The sequence below is a fragment of the Phytophthora parasitica genome (genome assembly GCF_000247585.1).
Source record: "Phytophthora parasitica INRA-310 unplaced genomic scaffold supercont2.25, whole genome shotgun sequence".
In the NCBI taxonomy this organism is placed as follows: Eukaryota; Oomycota; class Peronosporomycetes; order Peronosporales; family Peronosporaceae; genus Phytophthora; species Phytophthora nicotianae.
In genome coordinates this window covers 519,115-540,159 of record NW_008649011.1, presented here as the reverse complement: position 1 = coordinate 540,159, position 21,045 = coordinate 519,115, and the positions used below count along the sequence as shown (strand labels likewise).

Sequence of the window (21,045 nt, the reverse complement as noted above, 5' to 3'; positions counted from 1 at the left end):
TCCGCAATGGCCGTCGTCGTCGAGCCGTCCGTGGTGGTGATCGTCACTTCCTGCTTGCCGTCGATCACTGGGCCGTCTGTTGTCACGGTAGCGGGGCCAGTAGGTGTGTTCACCGTTATGGTTTGTTGTTCATTGTTCTCGGTATTTGGAATATTGTTTTCAGGTACAACAACTGTCGTCGTCTGGCCTCCAGGTGACGGGATATCCAGCTTTTCCCCTCCCGTCGCGGTTTGCTCAACCTGGACAGTCGTCGTCACGACGCTACCTCCAGTCTCGATTTCCACCTTCTGCTGGCCGTCCACAGCTGAGCCAACCAGCGTAATGGTTTGTTCACCACCTCCCGGTGTAGAAACCTCAATCGGCGCGCTCGTCGAAGCCTCCGTCGCCGCTGGAGGAGCTGGAATTTCAGGAACCACAGGAGCAGGAGGGACCGGCGCCTTGGTGTCCGGGAACATGTCCATGTATTTCTGAGGGATCTCGATCGGAGTCTCAAAGCAGTACACTTCCAGCATGTAATACAGCGAGTTGATGGTCTTGCGGTCGAACGTCAACGTCCTCTTCTTGGTCTATAACCACATCAAAATGAGGTTAAATAACTAAGTACGACATACTTCGAAGCACTCAACAACTTACCGGAACCATGGCCTTCTTGACACAAGCCGAATCGCTCGCGATCTTGTCGTCCAGCTGGTTATTCAAGTCCTGCTTGACGATATCAGGAAGGTCGGAATTCTCGATATTCTCTCTGTCCTTGTCCCAAACCTCGCGTAGATCCTTCATATACTCTCCATAGGCCACAACGCCGTCTCCGTCTTCGTCCAGTTCGTCGAAACTGGGGAAGTACGGGTCGCCCATGGTCTCCACAAAGTCTGGAACCACCAAATTCGCCGCCATTTGCTGCGTCGCCATCGTGTTCGACTGCGTGGACTGCAACGTGGCAAAACCCACACCCGCCGTCGCACCGACCAACAGCATGGCCGCTCCAGCTACGGCCAGACGCTTCTTTTGCCGGCGCTTGGAGTTGGGTCGGTCTGGAGAGGCCACCCGGCGAATGAAGTTGGTCTCTTCATTCTCGCTCCCATAGTTTCTAGGAGACTTCATGGTGTTAGCACCTCGTACACTCCACTAGTCCTTGACTTGATATGAGAGTCAAAGCGTGTTCCTTTGTCCGAGGCAAATCGAGAAGTGACTGTAGTAAGAGATCCATGACCTCATAGAGATCCTATTGCGAACAGTCTCTGCTGGGGCGCTCTGGGCCGTAGATTGACGATCTTGATTGCCAAAAACTATCATCGAGACCCAAAGATATGGACTTGCATGTGTGCTGTATGAACCGTCACCTCGACCACTAGGATCTTGCATTGAGACCGCACATTTCGACTGTCAACCTCAGAGGGTCGTTCGCTTACTATTATAATAGACCGTAGATTTTTTTTGAAAGTCTGTTTTTACCAAATGGTTAGTACAGAACGGTATCAAGTTCTTGAATAACTTCAACGTTACCTATGGTGGCTGCTACTTTCAACGCTGTAGATCTGTAGGGCGCACCTCCATATTTACCAGCAAGCTGATCCTTGTTTGCTGGTGTTGCATCTCCATATCTCGAACGAAGCGAGGTGAGAGGCTATGCCACTGATAGTATGGCTGGTAGCAGAGCAGTTGTGGAAGATACCAGTTTTTAGGTAAATGCCTGCTCAGTTAAGCCATCTGATTGGCTGCATGATCTGCAAAAAAAAAAACTGCAAAGTGAATTCTAGCTGTTGGCCTTCCGAAAAACTGAATGACCTGTTTGTCTAGGCCAATGCAGTTGTGGGGCATGTGCTAAGTGATCTCGTAACAGCCCAATGTTGGTACGGATGCTTGGTTTCAACTTGCGTTGGTTCGAGAGGGCGCCTGCACTTGACGTAGTAGAAACTGGTACCGTCATCTCCCATGGGATACGAACGGGTTCCACCACTAGATGTCGAGAGAATCGTGTCATGCTAGTGTTTACATTGAATGAAGGTGCTTCTCGCTTTACCCGAGTAGCGACGATTTCATCCATCAAGACTTTTTGTCGGTCTTGAGCCAGCACAACTGGTTTCAATGGAGAACGTTCCCCCATGAACCGATTTCGTAGTTCACTGAAGGTTCTACAGCTCCCGGTTGTCGATTTGGAATTATTAGTCACTTCATTATTGTTGCTGCTTTTTGATGAGCTTTCCATTGTAACCGGCCACGGAGTTGACGGCAGGAGGATCAGTTCGTCGTCTTCGAAGTCGTACAACGATTCGGAATCGGATTCCTCGGATCGCGTCGTCATCACGACTCCTGTTCTTGGACGGGAACGAGCCGTACTACGGGCGTGCTGCTGCATCGAACGCAATTGAGCTTGACGAGATGCTGGAGATTTTGGCTTATTGCGCTGTCCTGAACTGCTGTGTACGTCACCATGTCCGTCATCCTCCTCTGGTGGACGAACGAGGTCCTCGACGGAACGGTGCCGCCATTTCTTTGCTAAATACACGACGCTTCGTTTATCTTCGTTGATCACGCTGGCACTGGCGCCATGCTCTAGCAGTACCTGTGTGGCTACTTCGTTCCCATTCATGGCCGCAAAATGCATGGGCGTGTTGAGTTTCATCGACTTGGCGTTCACATCGGCTCCATTCGTGATGATATCTCGGAGAAGCTGTCGATCTCGACAGAAAGCGGACAGGTAATGCAATGGACTATGCGCTTGTTTATTCTGGTGGGCAGGGTTTGCTCCGGCGTTCAGGAGCAAGCGGACAATATTTAGTTGCCCACCAAGACATGCTTGTAACAAGGGTGTTTGGCCATCAGCGTCGACTGCATCTATCATTGCGCCTGCTGCTAGCAGCTCTTTGATCACTTCTATCTCTTCCGTTATGACAGCCAAGTGAAGCGCAGTCCACCCACCGTCTTTGGTAGCGGCGTTGACTTGAACCTTTCCACTTCGAATCAACGCCATCGTAACCTGACGGAAGTTCTTGATGATTGCTGTGTGTAAACAGCTCTGTCCGTTCTCTTCGTCCACACTGCTAAACGTAGCGTCCAATTGATCAGCAGGGGTATGCAGCAAGAAGACCGTAACCAGTTTCTCAATATCGAACGTCTGTCGGAGAGATAGATGGAGTGCGTTGGAACCTCCACGGTCACGCAGGCCTGCTTTCGCACCGGCCAGTTTCAACAATATTTCCACACACGTGATATGTCCACGTAGTGCAGCAAGATGCAAAGCCGTTCGCTTCTCGTCCGGAGTCACAAGATCCACCAGTTTCTTCAGATCATCTCGTATCGAACTTGTTAATAACTCTATTAGTATACCGTCACTACCGTTTGTGGCTGCAAGGTGCAACAGCGAGTGTCCGTTGCTATCAAGGCTTAGCAGAATCCCTTCCGTCTCTTTCGTCAACAACGTCACGAGATATTTAAACAACTCTGTCAATCGAAACTCTGCCATTACATGGAAGACACTCTAGACAAACAGAAGAGTATTAGTCACGCAGTTCATAACATTATCTTCGAAGCAAGCCCTACCTTCTTGAAGCTGTCTTTCGTGGTCAAATCGGCTCCCAACGTTAGTAAAAGCTTGACCGACTGAATGTCGTTGGTCTTGCACGCCCGATGCAATGGCGGCAGACCTGCCTTGTTAGTACTGACAAAGTACGCGCTCTTGGCGTCTTCCGAGGCAGCCGACAGAGCGACATCGAGGAACTCGAGCAGTCCCAGTTGAATGGCCATGTTCCACTTGTCCGTGTCGGATTTGAGTTGCGTCAACATGGCGGTCTCCTGCCTCAATTTCTGTTGCCTGGCTACTTCACTGCGACTCTGTTCGGTCTGTAATTGGGTAGTGTAGTGATCTTCCCACATCATCTGCCGAGTCTCGTGTGCTTCGCGTTTGCCATTCCGAAGCACTTCGAGACTTTCGGAACAGTCCGAAATCGCCGAAGTGTTGAAATCTTCTGCCCGATGCACAAACTCCCGTTGATACGTAAGCGCAGCATCCACTTGTGCCTTGGGAATCTGGCCGCGTTGTCGCCGTCGCGGAGCCTCGTCCATCAAACGCAGTCGCTCCTCCAGCGACGCCATGATTAATTGTTGAAGATAACTATTTTAGTTTGTTTTTTTAAAAAAATAATAATGGCTACATTTAGTTTGACCTCTAGTAACTAATACCACGTTTTGCAGTATTTTCCGAGGTATTGGAAAGCGACAAAGCAGCGAAGAAGTGACCAGGCGCATCGACCATGTTCGACTACTTTGCGCGCCAGTACCGCTGGTACAAGCTCGAGTTCGGCCTCACCATGCTCAGTTGGTGGGAGGTGGCCATCTTCAGTGCGTTCTCCCGTCTTCATCCGTTCAGTATTGGTCACAATAGCCCCACTCTAACTTGAGTCATTACATGATAATTCTTTAACAGACTGCTTCCTGCTGCTCGTGACGAGCGTGACCGGCTACTACATCTACAGCGTCGGCAGCCACATCGCGGGTTTCCTCCAGAACTAGAAGGATCAATAAAGGGAGGTCTCGGAGATTTAGGGAGAAGAGGGCCTTCCTCCAGTCGGGGACAGCAGATAAGGGAGAGTAAATGCAATTGTAACGTCGGTGCAAGTATTTTTGCCTTAAAGTTTCGCGTTGGTTTCATAGGCGACGTCCACTGATGCGCTTATAATTAGGGGGACTTAAGAATTTGTGGAAAGGAAGAGCAGGCCCGAAGGAGAAGAGGATGGAGGACTTTGACTGTGACGACTTTGAGAGTGCGTTGTACTGCTGGCTTGTTAGACTAGGAATGTGGACTGACATGTTGTGTCTTGTGTTGTTAAGAGACGCTCAAGGTGATTGTGGTGGGGAACGGGAATGTGGGCAAGACGAGCATGACGACGCGCTATGCCAAGGGCAGATACACGGGCATGTACAAAAAGACAATTGGGGTGGATTTTATGGAGAAGACGGTGGAGCTGCGTGATCTAGGCGAGACAATTAACCTCATGATCTGGGATACTGCCGGTCAAGAAGAGTTCGATACACTTACGAGTAGATACTACAAAGGTGAGTAATGGTCAGAAATATCTTAGAAATAATGTGTTAACGTGGGTGTTCTAGGCGCGGGTGCTGTTATCTACGTGTTTTCGACCGTGGATCGAGCCTCTTTCGATGATCTGCCCAAGTGGAAGCGCAAAGTGGAGGAGGAATGTGGTAAAATCTGCAGTGTTTTGGTACAGAACAAAATTGACTTGGAGGACGACGCTGCTATGACTCGTGACGAAGTCGAGGACATGGCCGACTACTTAAACATGCGACTTTATCGCTCCTGTGTTCAAGACAACATCAACGTAGGCGAAGGTTCGTGATGCTTAAAAAAAATACCTCATTTTGTCGAAAAATAACTAACAGATATGTTATGCTGCTCAGTGTTTCGCTACCTCTGTCGCAAGTTCCTCAAGAGCGGCGATGACGGCGACGAAACAGTTCATGCTGTCACTGACATCTCGACGCTGAGCCAAACAGCGAAGCCTAAGACCATGCCACGTCACAATTCACCGGAGCCCAGAACGAAGCGCGAGATTTCCGACATTTCCGACGTCGATTCCGATCGCACGGCAACGGCAGCTCCATCGCCTACAACCCAGTCACACTTGATCAAAGCGTTTCCCCCCTCCCCACCAACAGTAGCTGATCGAGAATACGCGAGTGACAGCGGAGAGGAAGAACCCGATTCTCCGAGAAGAGGCCGCAAAAACGATGATGATCAAGACTACAAAAAGATTGACAGTCGGAGAGATTCTGGTTCGGAAGCTGACGTTGCAGAGGAATCTCCACGCCACGCTCCGTCAAAACGCGATAAAGAGTGCGAGGAAGACGACGAGGAAGACGAGAGTGTGGATTCTTCTGGGATGCCCAAGTTGAAACCAAGCAAAAGACGTACAAACGGCAAGAAAACGTATCCGCCGCCAGACTGTGTCATTTCTTAAGTATGGCGCCATGGTAAACAACATAAAAAAATATGAACTCGATTTCGATCTTAGTGTTTTCATGTTGACTGCACGGCTCCTTCCTTCGAGAGGTGTGCTTAAATGATTCCTTGGGCATATCGTACTTCCTTGCTAAGTTAAACTGTCTGCATGGCTTAATAGTGCTCGCCGTGAATTCTCGAGCGCGACAACGAGTACAGATCCGAAAGGAATCCGTCCTTGTCTGCGTGGCTGGTGCGTCCGTAACGCGGGGCTCGTCGGCTTTGAGGACGGCCGCCGTCGTCCGAGTACATACTGAGGTCGAGATTGTCGAACTCGGCCACGGGTGCAGCCTCCACCACGCCAAGGTCGAATTGGCTCAGACCCAGGCCAGACTCGCCCAGCGGGAGGGCAGCAACTTCAGCACCGTCATCGCTATCACTCGACATGACTGTGAAGCTGCGAGTAGAGCTCGGCGTCTTGGGCTCCGACGACTGGTACGGCGATCGGAAAGGAGGCAGCGGAGCCGGATATCCCTGCACGTTCGTGTAGCGAGGCTCGTGGTTCTGCTTCCGTGGAGCTGCGTACTGGTCCAGGGGAGACTGGTAACGCTCCTTAGGCTGCTGGAACGCGGACGCCCGGCGTTTCTGGTGTACACGGTTCTCCTGTACGCGTTTGTTGCGTCCCTCCGTCTGCTTCTTGTGCGACTGAGGCGTGGCCGGATAGGGAGAGAACTTGTCCTCCGCGTCCAGATCGGACAGTGATACGTTGTCACTGCGGTTGCTCTTGCTCTTAGCACGGTCGCGTGTAGCAGCACGTTCGCGAAGATATTCATCATCGTCGTCGTCTTGACTGCTCCAGTCACTGGCCCAGTCGAGATAATTGGATCTCAAGCTCGTGTCGGCCACGGACTGCGAGGCCTTTGCCGGAGATTTCAGCGCGTTCTGGCGGTTCGACACGGTGCGCGGGCCACGAAGAGCCACCCGTTCCACTTCCGTGTCCGTCTCGCCTCTCTCGTTGATAGCCTTCTTGATCGACGCCTCAAAGTTCAGCGAGTCGATGATCACCGTGTTGTTGATACAAAGCTTACAGAATCGCTGCTGATGCGGTCGACCAGTCTTTGCGTCGATGTGGAAGATGAAGCGGTAGTCCGAGCACGACTTGCAGACGCTCTGGAAGCAGCCTGCACACGGGCGGTTGGTCGAGATGAAGGAGCGGCCGTAGCAAATGTGGCACAACGAACTTGCCGGCCACTTGTTGTGTTGGGCGTGCTTCATGAGCATCGAGTATTTCTTGGCACGCGCGCTCTTAACGCAGTCGGTGACGTTCAAGAGCGTTCCAGCGACGACGTATTCAGCGAGACGCTGTGCGACGGAGTCGAGGTTGTACACTGTGGACCAAATGAAACACTCGACGTGGGTGTCGTCGTGGTTACGGTACAGGAAACAGGTCACCTGGTGCTCGCGCTTGATGCCCTTGATAGCGTCGATGGGCCAATCGGGGTGGTCGATCGAGTGTAGAACGTGGTAGGCCAGCTCGTTGCCATTGGCGTCTGTGGTAGTACCCATGCGTTCATAAGCAAGCACGTCGCGGTGCTTTGACAGTCCCCATGCTGCCTTAGCGGCAAACCATTTGATACCAGCGAACCGATACGGCGCGTCGGTGCTTCGTCGCTCCGTCACGTTCATAATACTGCCGTCTACCAACTTGTACTTTAGAAGAGTCTTGCACGCACGGAGGTCGTCCGTTGTATCGCAGTAGAGTCCGTCCATGACGTCCTGTACGGGCCCGTGAATGAGTCCTGTGCCTTTGAAGAGCGTCACCTGTGGGTCGCGCGTGCCATACACGCTCTTGTAAATACTAAGCTGCTTGCGACGGCGGACGTGAATCCATGCGTCCTCATTGGTGTGGCCACTCTGTGAGGAATACTCAGCTACTGCATCGCAAAGGAACGAGGTCACGTTGCGGTCGTAACGAGCCTGTTCCTCCGGCGTGAGTTCGATCTGTGGGAATGGCGGGATGTTCTCTGTCATGGCTGACCTACTAGCCCCCGAGTGCTTTTCTCGGTTCGGTGGCGAGTTCAATTGAGCCGACGTGAGTCCAAGTCGGCAAATCTCTTTGTGAACGACGACGTTGTGCAGGTATTCGGGTCGGCAACGAGATGCCAGAGAGACGCTGGGGTGCACAAGCGAAGTTCGAACGAGGAATCATGAGACCGGGAGGTCCGTCTTTTGTAGCAAAACAGATCTCGAAAACGTATCTGGAGGAAGGGGTCTCCGTACACGAGTCGTGTAACACGACCACGAGTTTGTGGATCGGGGAGCGCCCGCAAAGAGAACTCGTCGACAGCCTGTTCTAAGCAACGGACACGTTGTGCCTTGAAGCTTGGCTCGTCTGGAGCGGAGCATATTGGAGACTTGTGCGAGCAGAGATCCGGCAAAAGGTTCAATGATGCAGCACGATGAGGTGAGCGGCAAAAGTTGTCGGATGTGAAGGTTGCGTGAATGCTGAGTGCATGAAGCCACCTTTGGCCCAGGTAGAAGCGACTTGAACATTTTTCGGTGGCCGGCCACGGTGGACATGGCGCCAAAATGCAGCACCCAGGATGATGGAACGCCTCCAAGCAGCACAAGCGTCTCTACATGTACTGTACCAGGAGGACTTGCGCTTAGCGGCATTAGTACATCGCGATGTATCGTTGTGGTCGAACATAAAAAGTATTCGGCCAATCGTACAGATACTGTTGAAACACATATTCGTGACGCGAAAGATTTTTTTTCCCGTCATCAAACGGTGGAGAGCCTTCTATAACAAATTACCTTACTTATATGAATATTTCGGCCGCACTATTCGGAAATTTTATTTCAGAGGTTTTTCCGACTCTTTGATTTACATCGGAACATCCTTTTGATGGGAAGTGGTCTTGCCAAGACATCCGCAGCGTGAAAGCAGTTGTTCTCCACTTGCCGTGCAAGTTACTGTACACTGCAACATTCAACGCTCTTCAAGGCGGTCTGTAGCCACCTCCGTCGAAGCCGCCTACGTTTCCCGCAGCGGCAGACGCGTGTTGGACGCCCTTCCTCGTCAGCGCAAAACTTCTACATCGGTGGTAGAAGATCAATTCCCTTCCCGGTGTCAAGCTACAGTACTACTTGTATTATTATTGTAGTGCTTGTAGTGTACACTGTACCACCACAGCAGAGTTCAAATCTAACATTTCGCTGAATTCCGTTACCAACCGCTGTGACTGCCAACATGAAATGTCTCCGACATTAGTTTACAACTCACGCGTCCGAGTTCCAGCTCCAGATCGCGATCCTGGCGCCATTGATAGAACCCTGTACTATCGACATGCTAGATTTTTTAGTCTCGTTAGCGCCGAGCAACGTTTGCGGTGTACTGCTATGTTAGTACTTAGTACTATGAAAGTACATGTAGTTCGTAACTTGTGGGCTCGATTAGTGGGCAGCAATGACATTCCAACGGCCGTGCAAAAGAACAGTGGTCGGACTAAGCAACGCGATACTTAGCGGCAGTTCAACGTTTGGCTCTGACATGGAGCGAGTATCCATACAAGTCGTTCGATTTCCAAGCCATAGGGCGCAGTGTGTGCAAGTCATATCAACATGCACGTGTATTTATTCCTCCGGCATCCGGAATGGTTTCACGCGCAAGGTTCCCATGTGGTGTTGCTAGCCACCTGGGATCGGGGATTCCTGCCCATGAGTCATGGTGGCACGAAAATCACGAGACCACACCGAGTCGGTCGGACAAGGAGTGCAATGATTTGGACACATACAATTGGATTGCGCACTTCGCTGCATGTGCATATATTACATGTACTAAAATAGGTATACATGCAAAGTGTTCAACTCATTTACTAACGCGACCACAGACGTGACGAAGATGGCTCCACCCACAGGAATGACAATCGCAACATCCCTGCCTGGGTCTCGAATTTTTTTCATACTTATACCGATACAGCTCGTTTTTTTCCTGTTCGAACCGGATTTTGCCTACAGTTTGTGGCACTTGTCGTGATTGAGTGTCAAAAAGCGGGTGGCTGCTCTCATATCGTCGCGCCGCACCGAGTTACTTGGCTACGTCCCAATTTCCTGTTACAGTTGTTGACAGTACATTGAGGCAGTGCTCTGAGCTACGAGTATGGCACGTATTAATACCGTGAGGCTTGTAGAAACCGATCATGCCGCGCTTTCAAATTTGACAAGCAAGATGATCTCTTCACCTTGCTTTCGCATACACACAAGGCATGGCAACAGCACCGGTGGACTGTAATGAAATTTCGAGTCCTCCCTTCAAATATTTTAAGCTGAATGCTTGCTCCGTTCCGATCTTCTTAAGATCACAAGCCTATACAGTAATGTTGGTGCACACACAATATTCGAGATCTCCTGAGGTGAAAGGTGTAACACGAATTATTTTTTTCCAGTATGCCCCGCGTAAAGGTGTCAAGATTAATATCGCGGCTCGCTTGGTGGCTTGAAATATTAAAAAAAAAAATTCAACCCTTAACACGATTCGACATGCCAGCAAAACCACCAAGACACTCTCAGCTCGATCCAATAAAAGCGCACTCTCCAGAGAATTTTTCGCCTGCGCACTCTCCAGAGAATTTTTCGCCTGCGTACGTCGAAGCGCGCATGTATCCTTTACGACAACAAATTTTACCGGCGTGACACCCGAAGATCATCGTGATTATCTAGTTTCACACAGGTATTAATTAATATGTCAAGATAAACTTTTTTTGTCATTCGAAAGGGCGCTGGTTGACCCGACACCCAGTCGTTTTATAAAGAGCAAGTCCATGTCGAAGCGTTTGGCGATTCAGCTTCCTGCCTTTGCTCGCGTTGCTGTGCTACTCAGTCTCTACAGCCTCGATCTCTTGGATCTTCACGCAAAAATTGCTTGGATTGGAACGTCTGAGTCATTCTCGTTCGACGTGGTGCATCATCACAGTTTCGAAAATGACCCCCTTGCAAGACCTGAATTTCCAAGTGCAAACGAATCACTTCCAACAACAGAATTGGGAACGGAGCTACTTCGCGTATCCGGATGGACATCACTCTACGAGAGATGCAGCGACCTGTACGCCACCAAAGACAACGAAGAGTTCGACATGATCAAAGCCATCAACTGCGAACTTGGTCCACAATTTTCTACCGAACGCCGTGTTGCAGATGAGTTGATTCTCTCTGCTACTTTGAATGTTGATTCGGTAGCGTGGGTAAGCTGTCAATTGTTGTTTTTTCACCGACGACCACCACTCTGCCAAGAAAACGTTGTCACGTTATTTTCTACGAGATATCGACTTACAGAGGATGAGGTTGACCCTGATAAAATGGCTCCTATCCACTCGATAGCTGAAGCAGAGCTCTTAAGAATGCTAGATCTTCTAAGTCGTAGCCATCCGCTGTCAAACGTGGTATGTGCGCAAGGGTTTGAAGCTACTGCTGGACCCGGACGCTACGACACCGACGTGTTTGCTTGTGGCAGCCCTAATGTATTGGAGAGCGCATTCATCGGCGTATTCGCGTCAAATTTTGGCGAGTTGCACGCTGATTTGGCGCAGCTAGCAGTGGATGAGGTGAACATTATGGGCTTCGAGCTGATATCGCGACAAAACTCCCGCTCGCAGTTCATTTTGAAGGAGAAAAATGGAAAGGTCGTTGTCGTGGAGGAGAACATGACAAACTTCGCTACTTTTGGACATCTCTACGTGTTTTTGATCCTTGTGGACTTCGCTTTGCTCATTGCACATGCACGTGCTACATTTGACACCGGTCGGATGTTTGGGTGGAGGACTCTTATTCGATTAAAAGACGCAGAAAACAACGATAGCGATAATTTTGGCGACTCGAGCTGGTTGCTGCTTTATCGCTCATTGTATCGCAGTGGTCCAATAGCAGCACTAACGATACTATCAGCTTTGATCTCGTGGTTTGTAAACCTCCCATTCGCATTGATGTGGTGCACAGCGTCGGAAGGAAAAGTATACGCACTCGTGTCTGCTGTTCGGGTTTGGATGCTAGTACTCTGTTTGTTGAATTTACTCTGGGGTATGTTCGTCCGAATCCGTGAGGCTCGAGCATATAGTGTGGTAAAAGGCACATTTGTGACTCCGTTGGAGATACTAGCCGTGTCAGCATTCATAGTCATCTTGAAAATGGGTACACTGTTTGATGTGGCAGTGATCAGACGGCAGCTTGAAGGCCAACAAGGAGTTGATAGTAAAGCTTTTTCAGGTCGTACAGCACTCTGGAACGCATACAACCCAGAAGTTGACGGGTTTGCGACTACGCCACCTCAAATTGTGCATACGTTACTTGCTCCGATAGCAATTGCAGTCACAGAGAGTTTACTATTGGTTGTGGTGGTGCTTATTGTGAAATTCGTGTACTATCGTCGACTATTGGATCGGCAAGATAATGAAGCTGCGAGTGCAGTTTCAGTGGTAGATTTCGACAACATTGACGAACATTTGTCATATCCCTCGGTGGATCAACGCACCTCCAAGGCACCTCTGATATCTCGCCGTCATGCGAAGAATTACAGTCGACTACCGTTGGAAGAGCTGTTGCGCACACCAGCCAGAGCGAATAGTTTGGTCCGTTGTTGCTTCGATATTGACGTGGTAGAGGACGACGGCCTCACTTACATGTTGCCTCACGTATACTACGACTTCGGTGTTGTGGTGACTGACGCTGGATATCTGCGAACTCGACGTGGATTTTCCACTGTGATTCATCGCCGTCTCGACGTCGAGAAATTTTTCGCTCCGATTGAAAAATCATCGACAGTCTCGCCGACTCCTCTAAAGCGGCAGCGGCTTCGTGACGGAAATACTTCTACCAGAGCCAAGTTTGCGCTGGAAAGTATGCCTGCTCCGGTAGACGCGGTACCTGAGAACCGCAGTCCACCTCCTCCACGAACACTGTCGGAATTTAGATCGATGCCAATGGCAAAATCCATGCGGCGGCGCAAGAGCATGGAGGAGCTACTCGAGAATCCGTCACCTTCGCCCTAATGTCGGCCACAGGGGACACCACGGAAGCAGGCATCTATCCAATGGCTTAATAAATTGCAAGGCAAGTCTAGCGTGGATTTTCGATTTGGTAGAGACAACTCGGTTGCAATTGTTACCGAAATGTGCGTGTACAAAACTGTTGTGTTGAGCTCACTTGCGCTAGCATCGTGGTACAAATGTGCGGTTTAATCTTTCATGGTCATCTGAATCTTACGCACCGCAATAATCACGGCACAGGTGAGGATAACTACCGCGCCAACAATGCTCCAATGGTTGATGTGTTCGCCCAGAATAAGCGAGTCCCAGATGAAGACGAATACGACGTCCAAGTAGCGCATGACTGCCGCAATGCCTGCCTTCTCCAGCTGGAAGCCTCGAGTAAGGAACATTTGCCCGCCGAATGTAGCTATACCAGTACCGATAATAGCTCTCCAAAGCAAGAACGTATCGGGCATGTAGAAGGACTGTATACATTCAACATGAGTTAGTGATAATTTGATAATTTACTTGAAAGCCTGTTGTTCCCCAGCAAACTACCTGTTGAATCAGCGCTAACCACAGCATCGTCAAAATGACACTCGCCAACGCGAAATAGTGCACAATTACGAACACATTCAACCCCTTTAGCTGACGCATCGTCAGAAACACGAACACTTGACTGAACGCGCCCAGTAAAGCCGAGCAAACTGCAACCCACGAGCCATCCGATGCAGCCGTCGGGTGGTCGTATCCAAACAGGAATCCCGGACGTACTACACAGATGAGACCACCAAACGCGGTGATGGCGCTAATGAGACTGATCGGGTCGATTTTCTCATGAAGGAACAGCGCGCCCTGGACGCATCAATCGTCAGACTATACGAAGCACTACATTCGATGTTAAAACGCACCATGAAGAAGGTGAGGACGGGGCTAACGAACACTAAGGAGCTGGCGTCGGCTAGCACCATTTGCGACATGGCGTAGAAAGCGAAGCCCATGCAGGCGAAGCCCGCAATGCAGGTACAGCAGCATCTTGCGGAACTCCGGTTCGACGTACAGACTGATGCCCGACAACTTGACAACGATCTAACACGGTGGCAGCAGTGTCAGTATGTTATTGACAGCTATTTTGGAGCTGCAGCAACGCACGAGATTGCACACGAGCACACCGAGTGAGCGCCAGAATGTGGCCTCCATGGACGAGAAGGTGAAAGTCATGTACTTGATGAACGTGGACATGAAGCTGAAGCACAATGACGCCAATGCGACGCACGCCATACCCAGCAGAGCGTGAGGGCTGTGCTCTCCATCAACTTTGACGGAGACTGGGCTGGAGGACGTGGTGGGCAGCAACGGCGCTGCTTCATTCGAGTTGTCGGCCATGCGGTCTGTTGACGGAGCGCTGGTCTCAGCAAAAAAAGTCACATTCGCGTCGAATTGTAGTGTGTACCACGTAAACTGAAGTTGAAGATTGTTGGGTACATATTACTTTGGCCTGTTTAAAGGGTTAACAGGCCAACAAGGCCAGCCATGCGCGTCAGGTGCTTGATAGATTGTATTTAGCTTTGATTTCCCGACAAAAATGCGGGTATAGTTCCAAAGACAAGAGCAAGAGTCTCCAGGCTAAGCGCTTCCCCTCTATTGATCCTATTGATGCTGGAACCAACACACAGCCACTACAACGTGAGTGTAGTGAAGAAGAACAATTAGACGTGGAGACACACCGCAAGTCCCGACCTCTTTCGTAGCAGCCAATGGTGCTATTATTGCATAGTGCTCACAACCACACGTACAGAAGAACGGTATTCCGGTAGCACAAGACGACAACTCTGCTCCTTATCGATTATTCGAACGTCTTACCCACCTTGGTGTAATTAGTGCCAATTGTGCTCTTAATGCGAGACAAGGTAGGCACCGCAATACGAGTGTGAGCCAAGAACGAATAATTCCAATGGCGAAAGGATAGTTGTGAGGTGCACATGCTCACCTTGAGCTTCCTGAGCAAGGGACATTATGAGCTACTGGCCTTTCCAGACGCTTGCCAATCAAATCACCTCCTGTCAGCATGGTGGAGGGAGAGTATCGCACAGTGTGAATCAATCTGTGATGAGTGTGGGCTCATTCGCCAACAGGTCTCTGGCAGAGCACAAGCAGTTTCACGATGAGTATCGGTCAACCCAAGAGTGAAGGAGCCCCGCTACTGCCGACCGCCTCCTCCGACCCTGTCGTGGACAAGATCGAAGCAGAGCCGACCCATCATGCTCTACTCGGTATTACGTGCGTGGCTTTGGCGTCTCTGTGCTTTAGCCTCATGGTCACGTTCATCAAGTACATGACGTTCTCGTTCTCATCCATGGAGGCCACATTCTGGCGCTCAATCGGCGTCCTTGTGTTCAATTACGTACGTTGCGATCATTCCGATGGTAGTTCGGCAAATGTAATAGCTGACTGTGCTGTTATGTGTGCGTAGATTACAGTAAAGGTATCAGGGACAAGTCTATACGTTCCGCCTGAATACCGTCGGATGCTGCTATATCGCTGTCTCGTTGGCTTTACCTGCATGGGCTTTGCCTTCTACGCGATGTCACAAATGGTACTGGCCGACGCTAGTGCATTAATCCTGACTTCGCCAATTATGACCTTCTTCATGGTACGTAAAGCGTTCAAATAGCGCTACAAACCTCGAATGGATGCGTGCTAACCCGCTGAATGCAGAGCGCGATCTTTTTGGGAGAGAAGATCGATCCTGTGAGTCTATTGTGCGCTTTCGGTTCATTTGGCGGCCTGATCTGTGTCGTACGACCGGGTTTTCTGTTTGGATATGATGACTCGGTCGCTGCGAAGGCTAACTCTTGGATTGGAGTGTGTTCGGCACTCCTCGGAGCGCTGAGTCAGGTTGGGGTATTCCTGACCGTGCGCCAGCTGAAGGGACTCAACGTTTTCGTGATAGTTCATTATTTCGCGTTGGCTAGTGTCATTTTGACGATGCTGTGGCTGACGCTGATTCAACAGGTACGAAAATGTACTGCGTACTCGAGCGACATAAGTGAAGTCTGACCAGGTTATTGTTATTGTAGTCCTTCCTCATTCCTTCGACGTTCCAACTCTGGAGAGCCATCCTGGGAACTGGTGTGTTCGCATTCGGCGGCCAAATGCTGCTCACAAAAGGCTTCCAGCTTGAAAAAGCTGGCATTGCGGCTGTCATGCGCTATCTGCAAGTGGTATTCGTCTTCATTTGGGACTCGCTTATTTTGGGCGAGCACATCAACCACTGGAGCATCGTCGGCGCGTTCATTATCGTATCTGGCGCAGTGGCTATTGCAGTACGAAAGATCAAGACTGTACGAGGCTAGCGCTCATGTAAACTGCAGTAGTTGGAGTCAAGCGTGCAAATGACGGAGACAAATGTAGTAGCGGACGATACCCAATTCTTTTTAACTTGCTGTTATTAAAATTGCACGATCAAAATGATTGGAATGTCTCCATAGTATCAGTCCTTACACACAGAATTTACTCATGGCCACGACAGCAAGTGTCGTTGCGACACCTTCCCTCTCTTCCGCTATGGTTCATCCTGGTTCGTCCTTGGATGAACAGCTCATTTGACATTTTCTGATTGGCCATACGCTCCAGCCGTTCAATTGTCACTGACGTCAACACTCATCAAAGCCCGCACAACTCATTCGACCACGTTGAGCGCAGATCCTCGCCGCCACCAGTTGCGTTAACGATGTCGATCGGAGCTGAGAATCACGTGTCGGAGCACAAGCCGCTCCTGCCGACCACGTCGTCGGACGTCAAGACAGAGGACCAACCGCACAAGCTCCTGGGTATCTCGTGCGTGGCGCTGTCGGCTGTGTGCTTCAGCCTCATGTCGACTATGCTTAAATACAACACGTACACCATGACGTCCGTTGAGGCTATTTTCTGGCGCTCTATTGTGGCTATGGCACTCAACTATGTACGTATCTACTAACGAAAAGGTCTCGTAATGATGGTGGTTAACGGTTGGCTTCGTGGTTGCGATGCAGGCGTGCATCTGGTACAATGGTAAATCGCTGTACGTTGCGCCGGAAGACCGGATGATGCTGTTCTACCGTTGCTTGGCTGGCTTCTCCTCCATTTCATTCGCCTTCTACGCCGTCTCTCAAATGGTGCTCGCCGACGCGAGTACAGTCGTTTTCACGTCACCTGTTTTCACCTTCTTCCTGGTTAGTTCGTAGACCTTTTGATCACCTGACCTAGAGTGTAGCTGACTGTGTTGAAATTGGTCTGATGTCTAGGGAGCTTGTGTTCTTCACGAACGTATCGATATCCCCAGCTTCGCGTGTGCGCTTCTGTCGTTCGGTGGTTTACTCTGCGTCGTTCGTCCTGCCTTCATCTTTGGAAACGACCATGCTACGGCGCACACGGATGGTTCATGGATTGCTATCGGCTCAGCGTTGCTTGGTGCCATTGGCCAGGCGTTCGTCTTCATTTCGGTTCGAAAACTCAAGAGCATCCACTTCTTGGTTATCGTACACTACTTTATGCTCTTCAGTGTGATCGGATCGCTCCTGTACATGGTGCTGGTGCAGCGGGTACGTTGTCCATGGACTCTATTGCTTGTTGTACTAGAGCTAATGCTTGTGGCGCTCAGGTATTCGTGGTGCCTTCGACCACTGGCGTCTGGCTGGCTGTCATCGGTAGTGGCGTGTTCACGTTTGTAGGCCAGATGCTACTTACTAAGGGTTTCCAGCTAGAGAAGGCAGGCATTGCCTCTGTGATGCGCTACCTGGACGTGGTGTGCGTCTTCATGTGGGACTACCTGTTGCTAGGTGAGAAGATCAACTACTGGAGTGTCGTAGGTGCTGCTATCATTTGCACATGTGCTGCTACCATCGCCCTACGCAAGGCTCACACGGGTTAAATGAATGTTACACTTGTGTATCTGACGAGATTTAGATTGATAATATAGCTATCAACGTTTCTTGAATCATTTTCTCGAGTCGGTGTCTGCTTCGTAACAAGCGTTTTAAACTGGAGCGTGCTAGGCGGTGACTTCAACTTGGAAGCAACTCGTGTATGCCGCGCCGCCGTAGATTCCACTGGAAGTTGGGATTGAGGAGTTGGTATCGGCGTCGTAGAACTTCCAATACCAGACGAGGTTGTAGACGCCAGGAGTTGTACCCGCCGGTATGTTAAAGGTGCCAACACAAGGGTATCCGTCTCCTGATCGTCCTGAAGGAATCGTGTGGGCTTCATCTGTGTACGCTTCACCACAATTGCCATCGTCGAAGTTATGAAGCTGGCCGTCAATGAGCTTGTCGGTGGTCAAGTCGAACGTCGTCGCCAAGCTCGTGCCAGGGACACCTGTCCAGTACACGCCGTAGAAAGTCTTGCCTGCCGCTTGCTCCTTGACGATGTGGCCATTGGACGTGTAGCCGTAGTACACGGTGGCTCCGGCAGTCAAAGTGAGGCGATGGCGCCAGGTTGAGTAGTCCCAGGCGTCGGTAGTACAGATCGCTGTGTTCTTGGCCACGTCGGCGATCAGGATCTTGAACGTCATCTTGTTGTTCACTTCCGGGTCGCCTCGACCGACGTAGTTCTTCATGTAGCCTGCACACATACCGTTGGCTTTGTCTCCACCGAAAATGTACTCGGGTCCGCGGTTGTAGACGACTGTGCGATCTGTGTCGAGGCAGTCGATCCAGCTGTGACCAAGCACTGCAGCGATACACAGCATCAAAACTAAGACCAGCATGTTCTTCTGCATTGTCGATGGATTAAATCAAGTCTGGAAAGTGCGCAGTCGAGGTCGAATCACGAAATGGACAAGGGTATACGTACTGTTCGAAGCGAGTCTTGGGTGGCGTTCACTTGAATAACCAAAGTTCGAGAAAGGCTGGAACAGGTAACTCGAATCCGGTATTGATGGCGGAACACTGCTTCGATATCATCGCTAGCTTGACCACGGATGGCATCAATGGAGTGGTAAATAGATGAAAGCAACAGGCGACAAAGCTGGTTACGGGATATAGGCAAATGGTCTACTTAAGTAACGTCTTACAGGAACTTTTCTTGATCGACATGAGGCTTCCTGCCGTTCTGTTGGCGTTTACGCGGATGATAATTGGTCTGATGCTGTTTCTTCTCAGGTTCCTCTTCGCTCGACGCGTCTTCTTGCAGGAGTGAACGCTGCTGGTCCGCGTGCTTGGGCAGCATGAGGTGCGGCGGCACGCCCTTTATGATACTCTTGGCGCGAATGTCCATCCACTTGCGGAAATTCCAGTACGGCGCGCGCTCGGGTAGCTGCAGCGCAATCCGCAAGGCGTTATGCCAGTCAAGACGACTCAGACGCTTGTTCATCTGCATCATCTGCATGGTAAGACGCACGGCCTCGCGAGTGTTCTTGCGTTTTTCATCGTAGAAATTGATGGCTTCACGGTAGCACATGGTGGTCTTGCCCATGCGTTTAGCATTCTTCTGCAGCATTTGCACCGCAGTCTCCACTGCGCCGCCGCGAATGTACGACAGGATGATGCACTGATAGGTCACGGTATCCCACTTCATCCCCTGTTTCTTCATTTCGTTGGCTAGCGGATGCATTTTTTCAAGCTGGTTGGTCTCCAGTAAAGCGATAAGAGCGGCGTTATAGGAGAATAAGTTGAGCTGGTCATCCTTGGATCGGCGCTCCTTGTACTTGTAAAAAATCTCCAGTCCACGCAGCTTGATCTCCTCCTTCTCGGCCTTAGCGTGACCCATAATAACCGCACCAAGGTATACGCCACGTAGGTTTTCACGGAGGTCGTCGGGCATCTGTTCATACACTTCCACTACTGTGTCCCACTGCTTGCCCTTGGCACACGCAGAGAAGACCGAGTTGAAGATGGTCTGTGTGGGCTCGAACCCGTTCTGCTGCATGGTGTCCATCGCATCCAGTGCCAACTCCCACTTGCCGGTCTTGCCGGCGCAAATAGCAAGCGAATGGTATGTGGCCTGCGTCATCTCTAGTCGACGCTGGCGAATGGCGCGCAGCACTCCCAGCGCGCTCTGCACGTCTGCTGCTCGCGCACAACTGTTAAGTATGTTGTTGTAGATAATGATGTTCAGGTCCAGGCGGTTCTTGATCATATCGTCGAAAATCTCAAGCACCAGCTCATGCTGACTGGCCTTGAGTGCCGACGACAGCGCGTGCGAGTAGGTCACGGTTTGAGGGACGTACCCGTCATTCCGCATGACCTCGAACACGCGCAATGCGTGGCTGAATTCTTCCTCCTTATAGCAACAGCCGATAGCACTCGAGTACGACTGGATACGCGGGCGGACGCCCTGCTCACGCGCATATGCGAGTACACGCATACAGTCCTGCATGCGTCTTCTGGCACCCAGCACCTCCACTAGAAACGAGGCGACTTCGAGTCCCAGCCCACGTCCATTGGCGTGTTGAATCTCGTGGAAAATGTCTAATGCCGTGCGCCATGCAGCTGATCCATCCGACGTCTCCAGCGCCTCGGTTAGGCGCATCATGTACTCGTCTTCTAGTCGTTCCAGCGAGATGAGACGCGTGTCCCGCGGCGGCTTGCGCTCTCGCTGCTTTTGTTCCTTAATTTCGTTGTCCTTGGCTTCTACCTCAACGTCTTCATCGTAGTGAGGGTTAATGAGGTTTTGAGACAGGAACCGTGCGCCCAGAGGCGACGGTGACGTCAACGCTGAGCGGTTTAACGTCGAGAGCGTCGGCCACAGATTCGAGCTCGAGCTGCCACTTCGTAGAGCGTGGAATGCAGCACTTCGTGGAGCAGTCGATGGACGCAACACCTCATTGGCAGCGCTCCATAGGGAGCTATGGCGCGTGCAAGCACGTCCTCGACGTGCCAGCATGACGATCCGTGGCGAGGGAATGGGAGGCTCTGCGCAGCGCAATGTTAAACCAAGGATGATCAAAACACCAGCTCTACACAAAATGAGGATTCATCCTAGTTATATATTAGGTGCTCCTTAAAGTAGGATATAACCTGATTTAACGTAACGTTGATGTTGCATTCCGCATTGAAGCCCCCTTCTCATACAAAAGATCAGTCAAAG

General features: G+C 50.7%; 12 protein-coding genes across 15 annotated transcripts in view; 5 read left to right on the top strand and 7 right to left on the bottom strand.

Moving 5' to 3' along the window:
• Positions 1-1,101, bottom strand: part of PPTG_22882 (hypothetical protein) — a gene marked incomplete at its 5' end in the record, with an annotated part of 3,211 nt that extends 2,110 nt beyond the window's left edge. The window contains 2 exons of the mRNA XM_008907053.1: positions 48-566; positions 634-1,101. Of these exons, the coding sequence (XP_008905301.1) occupies positions 48-566; positions 634-1,101 (987 nt within the window). The remainder of the gene's footprint in view (positions 1-47; positions 567-633) is intronic.
• Positions 1,102-1,753: 652 nt separating this feature from the next.
• Positions 1,754-4,114, bottom strand: PPTG_11857 (hypothetical protein; the record flags this gene model as incomplete). The annotated part of the gene is made up of 2 exons (XM_008907052.1): positions 3,541-4,114; positions 1,754-3,478 (listed from the first exon to the last, which is right to left on the bottom strand). The coding sequence occupies exons 1-2, from the start codon at positions 4,090-4,092 to the stop codon at positions 1,754-1,756; spliced, it is 2,277 nt and encodes a 758-aa protein (XP_008905300.1). The 5' UTR covers positions 4,093-4,114.
• A 136-nt stretch (positions 4,115-4,250) lies between these two features.
• Positions 4,251-4,509, top strand: PPTG_11856 (hypothetical protein; the record flags this gene model as incomplete). Its single annotated transcript, XM_008907051.1, has 2 exons — positions 4,251-4,338; positions 4,424-4,509. 2 exons carry the CDS (start codon positions 4,251-4,253, stop codon positions 4,507-4,509), a joined length of 174 nt encoding a protein of 57 aa, XP_008905299.1.
• Positions 4,510-4,729: 220 nt separating this feature from the next.
• PPTG_11855 (hypothetical protein) lies at positions 4,730-5,975 on the top strand (the record flags this gene model as incomplete). Its single annotated transcript, XM_008907050.1, has 4 exons — positions 4,730-4,760; positions 4,828-5,052; positions 5,107-5,346; positions 5,416-5,975. 4 exons carry the CDS (start codon positions 4,730-4,732, stop codon positions 5,973-5,975), a joined length of 1,056 nt encoding a protein of 351 aa, XP_008905298.1.
• Positions 5,976-6,010: 35 nt separating this feature from the next.
• On the bottom strand, positions 6,011-7,987 carry PPTG_11854 (hypothetical protein; the record flags this gene model as incomplete). The annotated part of the gene is made up of 1 exon (XM_008907049.1): positions 6,011-7,987. One exon carries the CDS (start codon positions 7,985-7,987, stop codon positions 6,131-6,133), a length of 1,857 nt encoding a protein of 618 aa, XP_008905297.1. The 3' UTR covers positions 6,011-6,130.
• A 412-nt stretch (positions 7,988-8,399) lies between these two features.
• On the bottom strand, positions 8,400-10,617 carry PPTG_22881 (hypothetical protein; the record flags this gene model as incomplete). Its single annotated transcript, XM_008907048.1, has 4 exons — positions 8,400-8,592; positions 9,243-9,292; positions 9,931-9,970; positions 10,550-10,617. The coding sequence occupies 4 exons, from the start codon at positions 10,615-10,617 to the stop codon at positions 8,400-8,402; spliced, it is 351 nt and encodes a 116-aa protein (XP_008905296.1).
• Positions 10,618-10,654: 37 nt separating this feature from the next.
• PPTG_11853 (hypothetical protein) lies at positions 10,655-13,532 on the top strand. Its single transcript, XM_008907047.1, has one exon. It carries the CDS (start codon positions 10,780-10,782, stop codon positions 12,997-12,999), a length of 2,220 nt encoding a protein of 739 aa, XP_008905295.1. The 5' UTR covers positions 10,655-10,779; the 3' UTR covers positions 13,000-13,532.
• PPTG_11852 lies at positions 12,430-14,416 on the bottom strand. 2 transcript variants are annotated; one of them, XM_008907046.1, is made up of 4 exons: positions 14,131-14,416; positions 13,890-14,067; positions 13,537-13,833; positions 12,430-13,463 (listed from the first exon to the last, which is right to left on the bottom strand). In XM_008907046.1, exons 2-4 carry the CDS (start codon positions 13,977-13,979, stop codon positions 13,185-13,187), a joined length of 666 nt encoding a protein of 221 aa, XP_008905294.1. In that variant the 5' UTR covers positions 13,980-14,067; positions 14,131-14,416; the 3' UTR covers positions 12,430-13,184. The 2 variants fall into 2 exon arrangements, with proteins under 2 accessions (XP_008905294.1, XP_008905293.1); XM_008907045.1 differs by having other exon boundaries at positions 13,890-14,416.
• Positions 14,417-14,934: 518 nt separating this feature from the next.
• On the top strand, positions 14,935-16,471 carry PPTG_11851 (hypothetical protein). Its single transcript, XM_008907044.1, has 4 exons — positions 14,935-15,382; positions 15,452-15,631; positions 15,697-15,993; positions 16,059-16,471. Exons 1-4 carry the CDS (start codon positions 15,143-15,145, stop codon positions 16,332-16,334), a joined length of 993 nt encoding a protein of 330 aa, XP_008905292.1. The 5' UTR covers positions 14,935-15,142; the 3' UTR covers positions 16,335-16,471.
• Positions 16,472-16,524: 53 nt separating this feature from the next.
• On the top strand, positions 16,525-17,959 carry PPTG_11850 (hypothetical protein). 3 transcript variants are annotated; one of them, XM_008907041.1, is made up of 4 exons: positions 16,525-16,942; positions 17,013-17,192; positions 17,265-17,561; positions 17,621-17,959. In XM_008907041.1, exons 1-4 carry the CDS (start codon positions 16,712-16,714, stop codon positions 17,888-17,890), a joined length of 978 nt encoding a protein of 325 aa, XP_008905289.1. In that variant the 5' UTR covers positions 16,525-16,711; the 3' UTR covers positions 17,891-17,959. The 3 variants fall into 3 exon arrangements, with proteins under 3 accessions (XP_008905289.1, XP_008905290.1, XP_008905291.1); XM_008907042.1 differs by having other exon boundaries at positions 17,265-17,959; XM_008907043.1 differs by having other exon boundaries at positions 16,525-17,192.
• On the bottom strand, positions 17,893-18,831 carry PPTG_11849 (hypothetical protein). The gene has a single exon (XM_008907040.1). The coding sequence runs from the start codon at positions 18,734-18,736 to the stop codon at positions 18,011-18,013; it is 726 nt and encodes a 241-aa protein (XP_008905288.1). The 5' UTR covers positions 18,737-18,831; the 3' UTR covers positions 17,893-18,010.
• Positions 18,832-18,951: 120 nt separating this feature from the next.
• On the bottom strand, positions 18,952-20,905 carry PPTG_11848 (hypothetical protein). The gene has a single exon (XM_008907039.1). The coding sequence runs from the start codon at positions 20,839-20,841 to the stop codon at positions 19,027-19,029; it is 1,815 nt and encodes a 604-aa protein (XP_008905287.1). The 5' UTR covers positions 20,842-20,905; the 3' UTR covers positions 18,952-19,026.
• Positions 20,906-21,045: the final 140 nt, after the last annotated feature.

Coding starts and splice junctions, on each gene's coding strand:
- PPTG_11853 (XM_008907047.1), top strand. CDS start 10,780: ATGTCGAAGCGTTTGGCGATTCAGCTTCCTGCCTTTGCTCGCGTTGCT.
- PPTG_11852 (XM_008907045.1), bottom strand. CDS start 13,979: ATGGGCTTCGCTTTCTACGCCATGTCGCAAATGGTGCTAGCCGACGCC. Junction 13,834..13,889: donor CCGTCCTCACCTTCTTCATG/GTGCGTTTTAAC, acceptor TGATGCGTCCAG/GGCGCGCTGTTCCTTCATGA. Junction 13,464..13,536: donor GGTTAGCGCTGATTCAACAG/GTAGTTTGCTGG, acceptor GAATGTATACAG/TCCTTCTACATGCCCGATAC.
- PPTG_11851 (XM_008907044.1), top strand. CDS start 15,143: ATGAGTATCGGTCAACCCAAGAGTGAAGGAGCCCCGCTACTGCCGACC. Junction 15,383..15,451: donor GCGTCCTTGTGTTCAATTAC/GTACGTTGCGAT, acceptor ATGTGTGCGTAG/ATTACAGTAAAGGTATCAGG. Junction 15,994..16,058: donor GGCTGACGCTGATTCAACAG/GTACGAAAATGT, acceptor TTGTTATTGTAG/TCCTTCCTCATTCCTTCGAC.
- PPTG_11850 (XM_008907041.1), top strand. CDS start 16,712: ATGTCGATCGGAGCTGAGAATCACGTGTCGGAGCACAAGCCGCTCCTG. Junction 16,943..17,012: donor TGGCTATGGCACTCAACTAT/GTACGTATCTAC, acceptor GTTGCGATGCAG/GCGTGCATCTGGTACAATGG. Junction 17,562..17,620: donor ACATGGTGCTGGTGCAGCGG/GTACGTTGTCCA, acceptor TGTGGCGCTCAG/GTATTCGTGGTGCCTTCGAC.
- PPTG_11849 (XM_008907040.1), bottom strand. CDS start 18,736: ATGCAGAAGAACATGCTGGTCTTAGTTTTGATGCTGTGTATCGCTGCA.
- PPTG_11848 (XM_008907039.1), bottom strand. CDS start 20,841: ATGCTGGCACGTCGAGGACGTGCTTGCACGCGCCATAGCTCCCTATGG.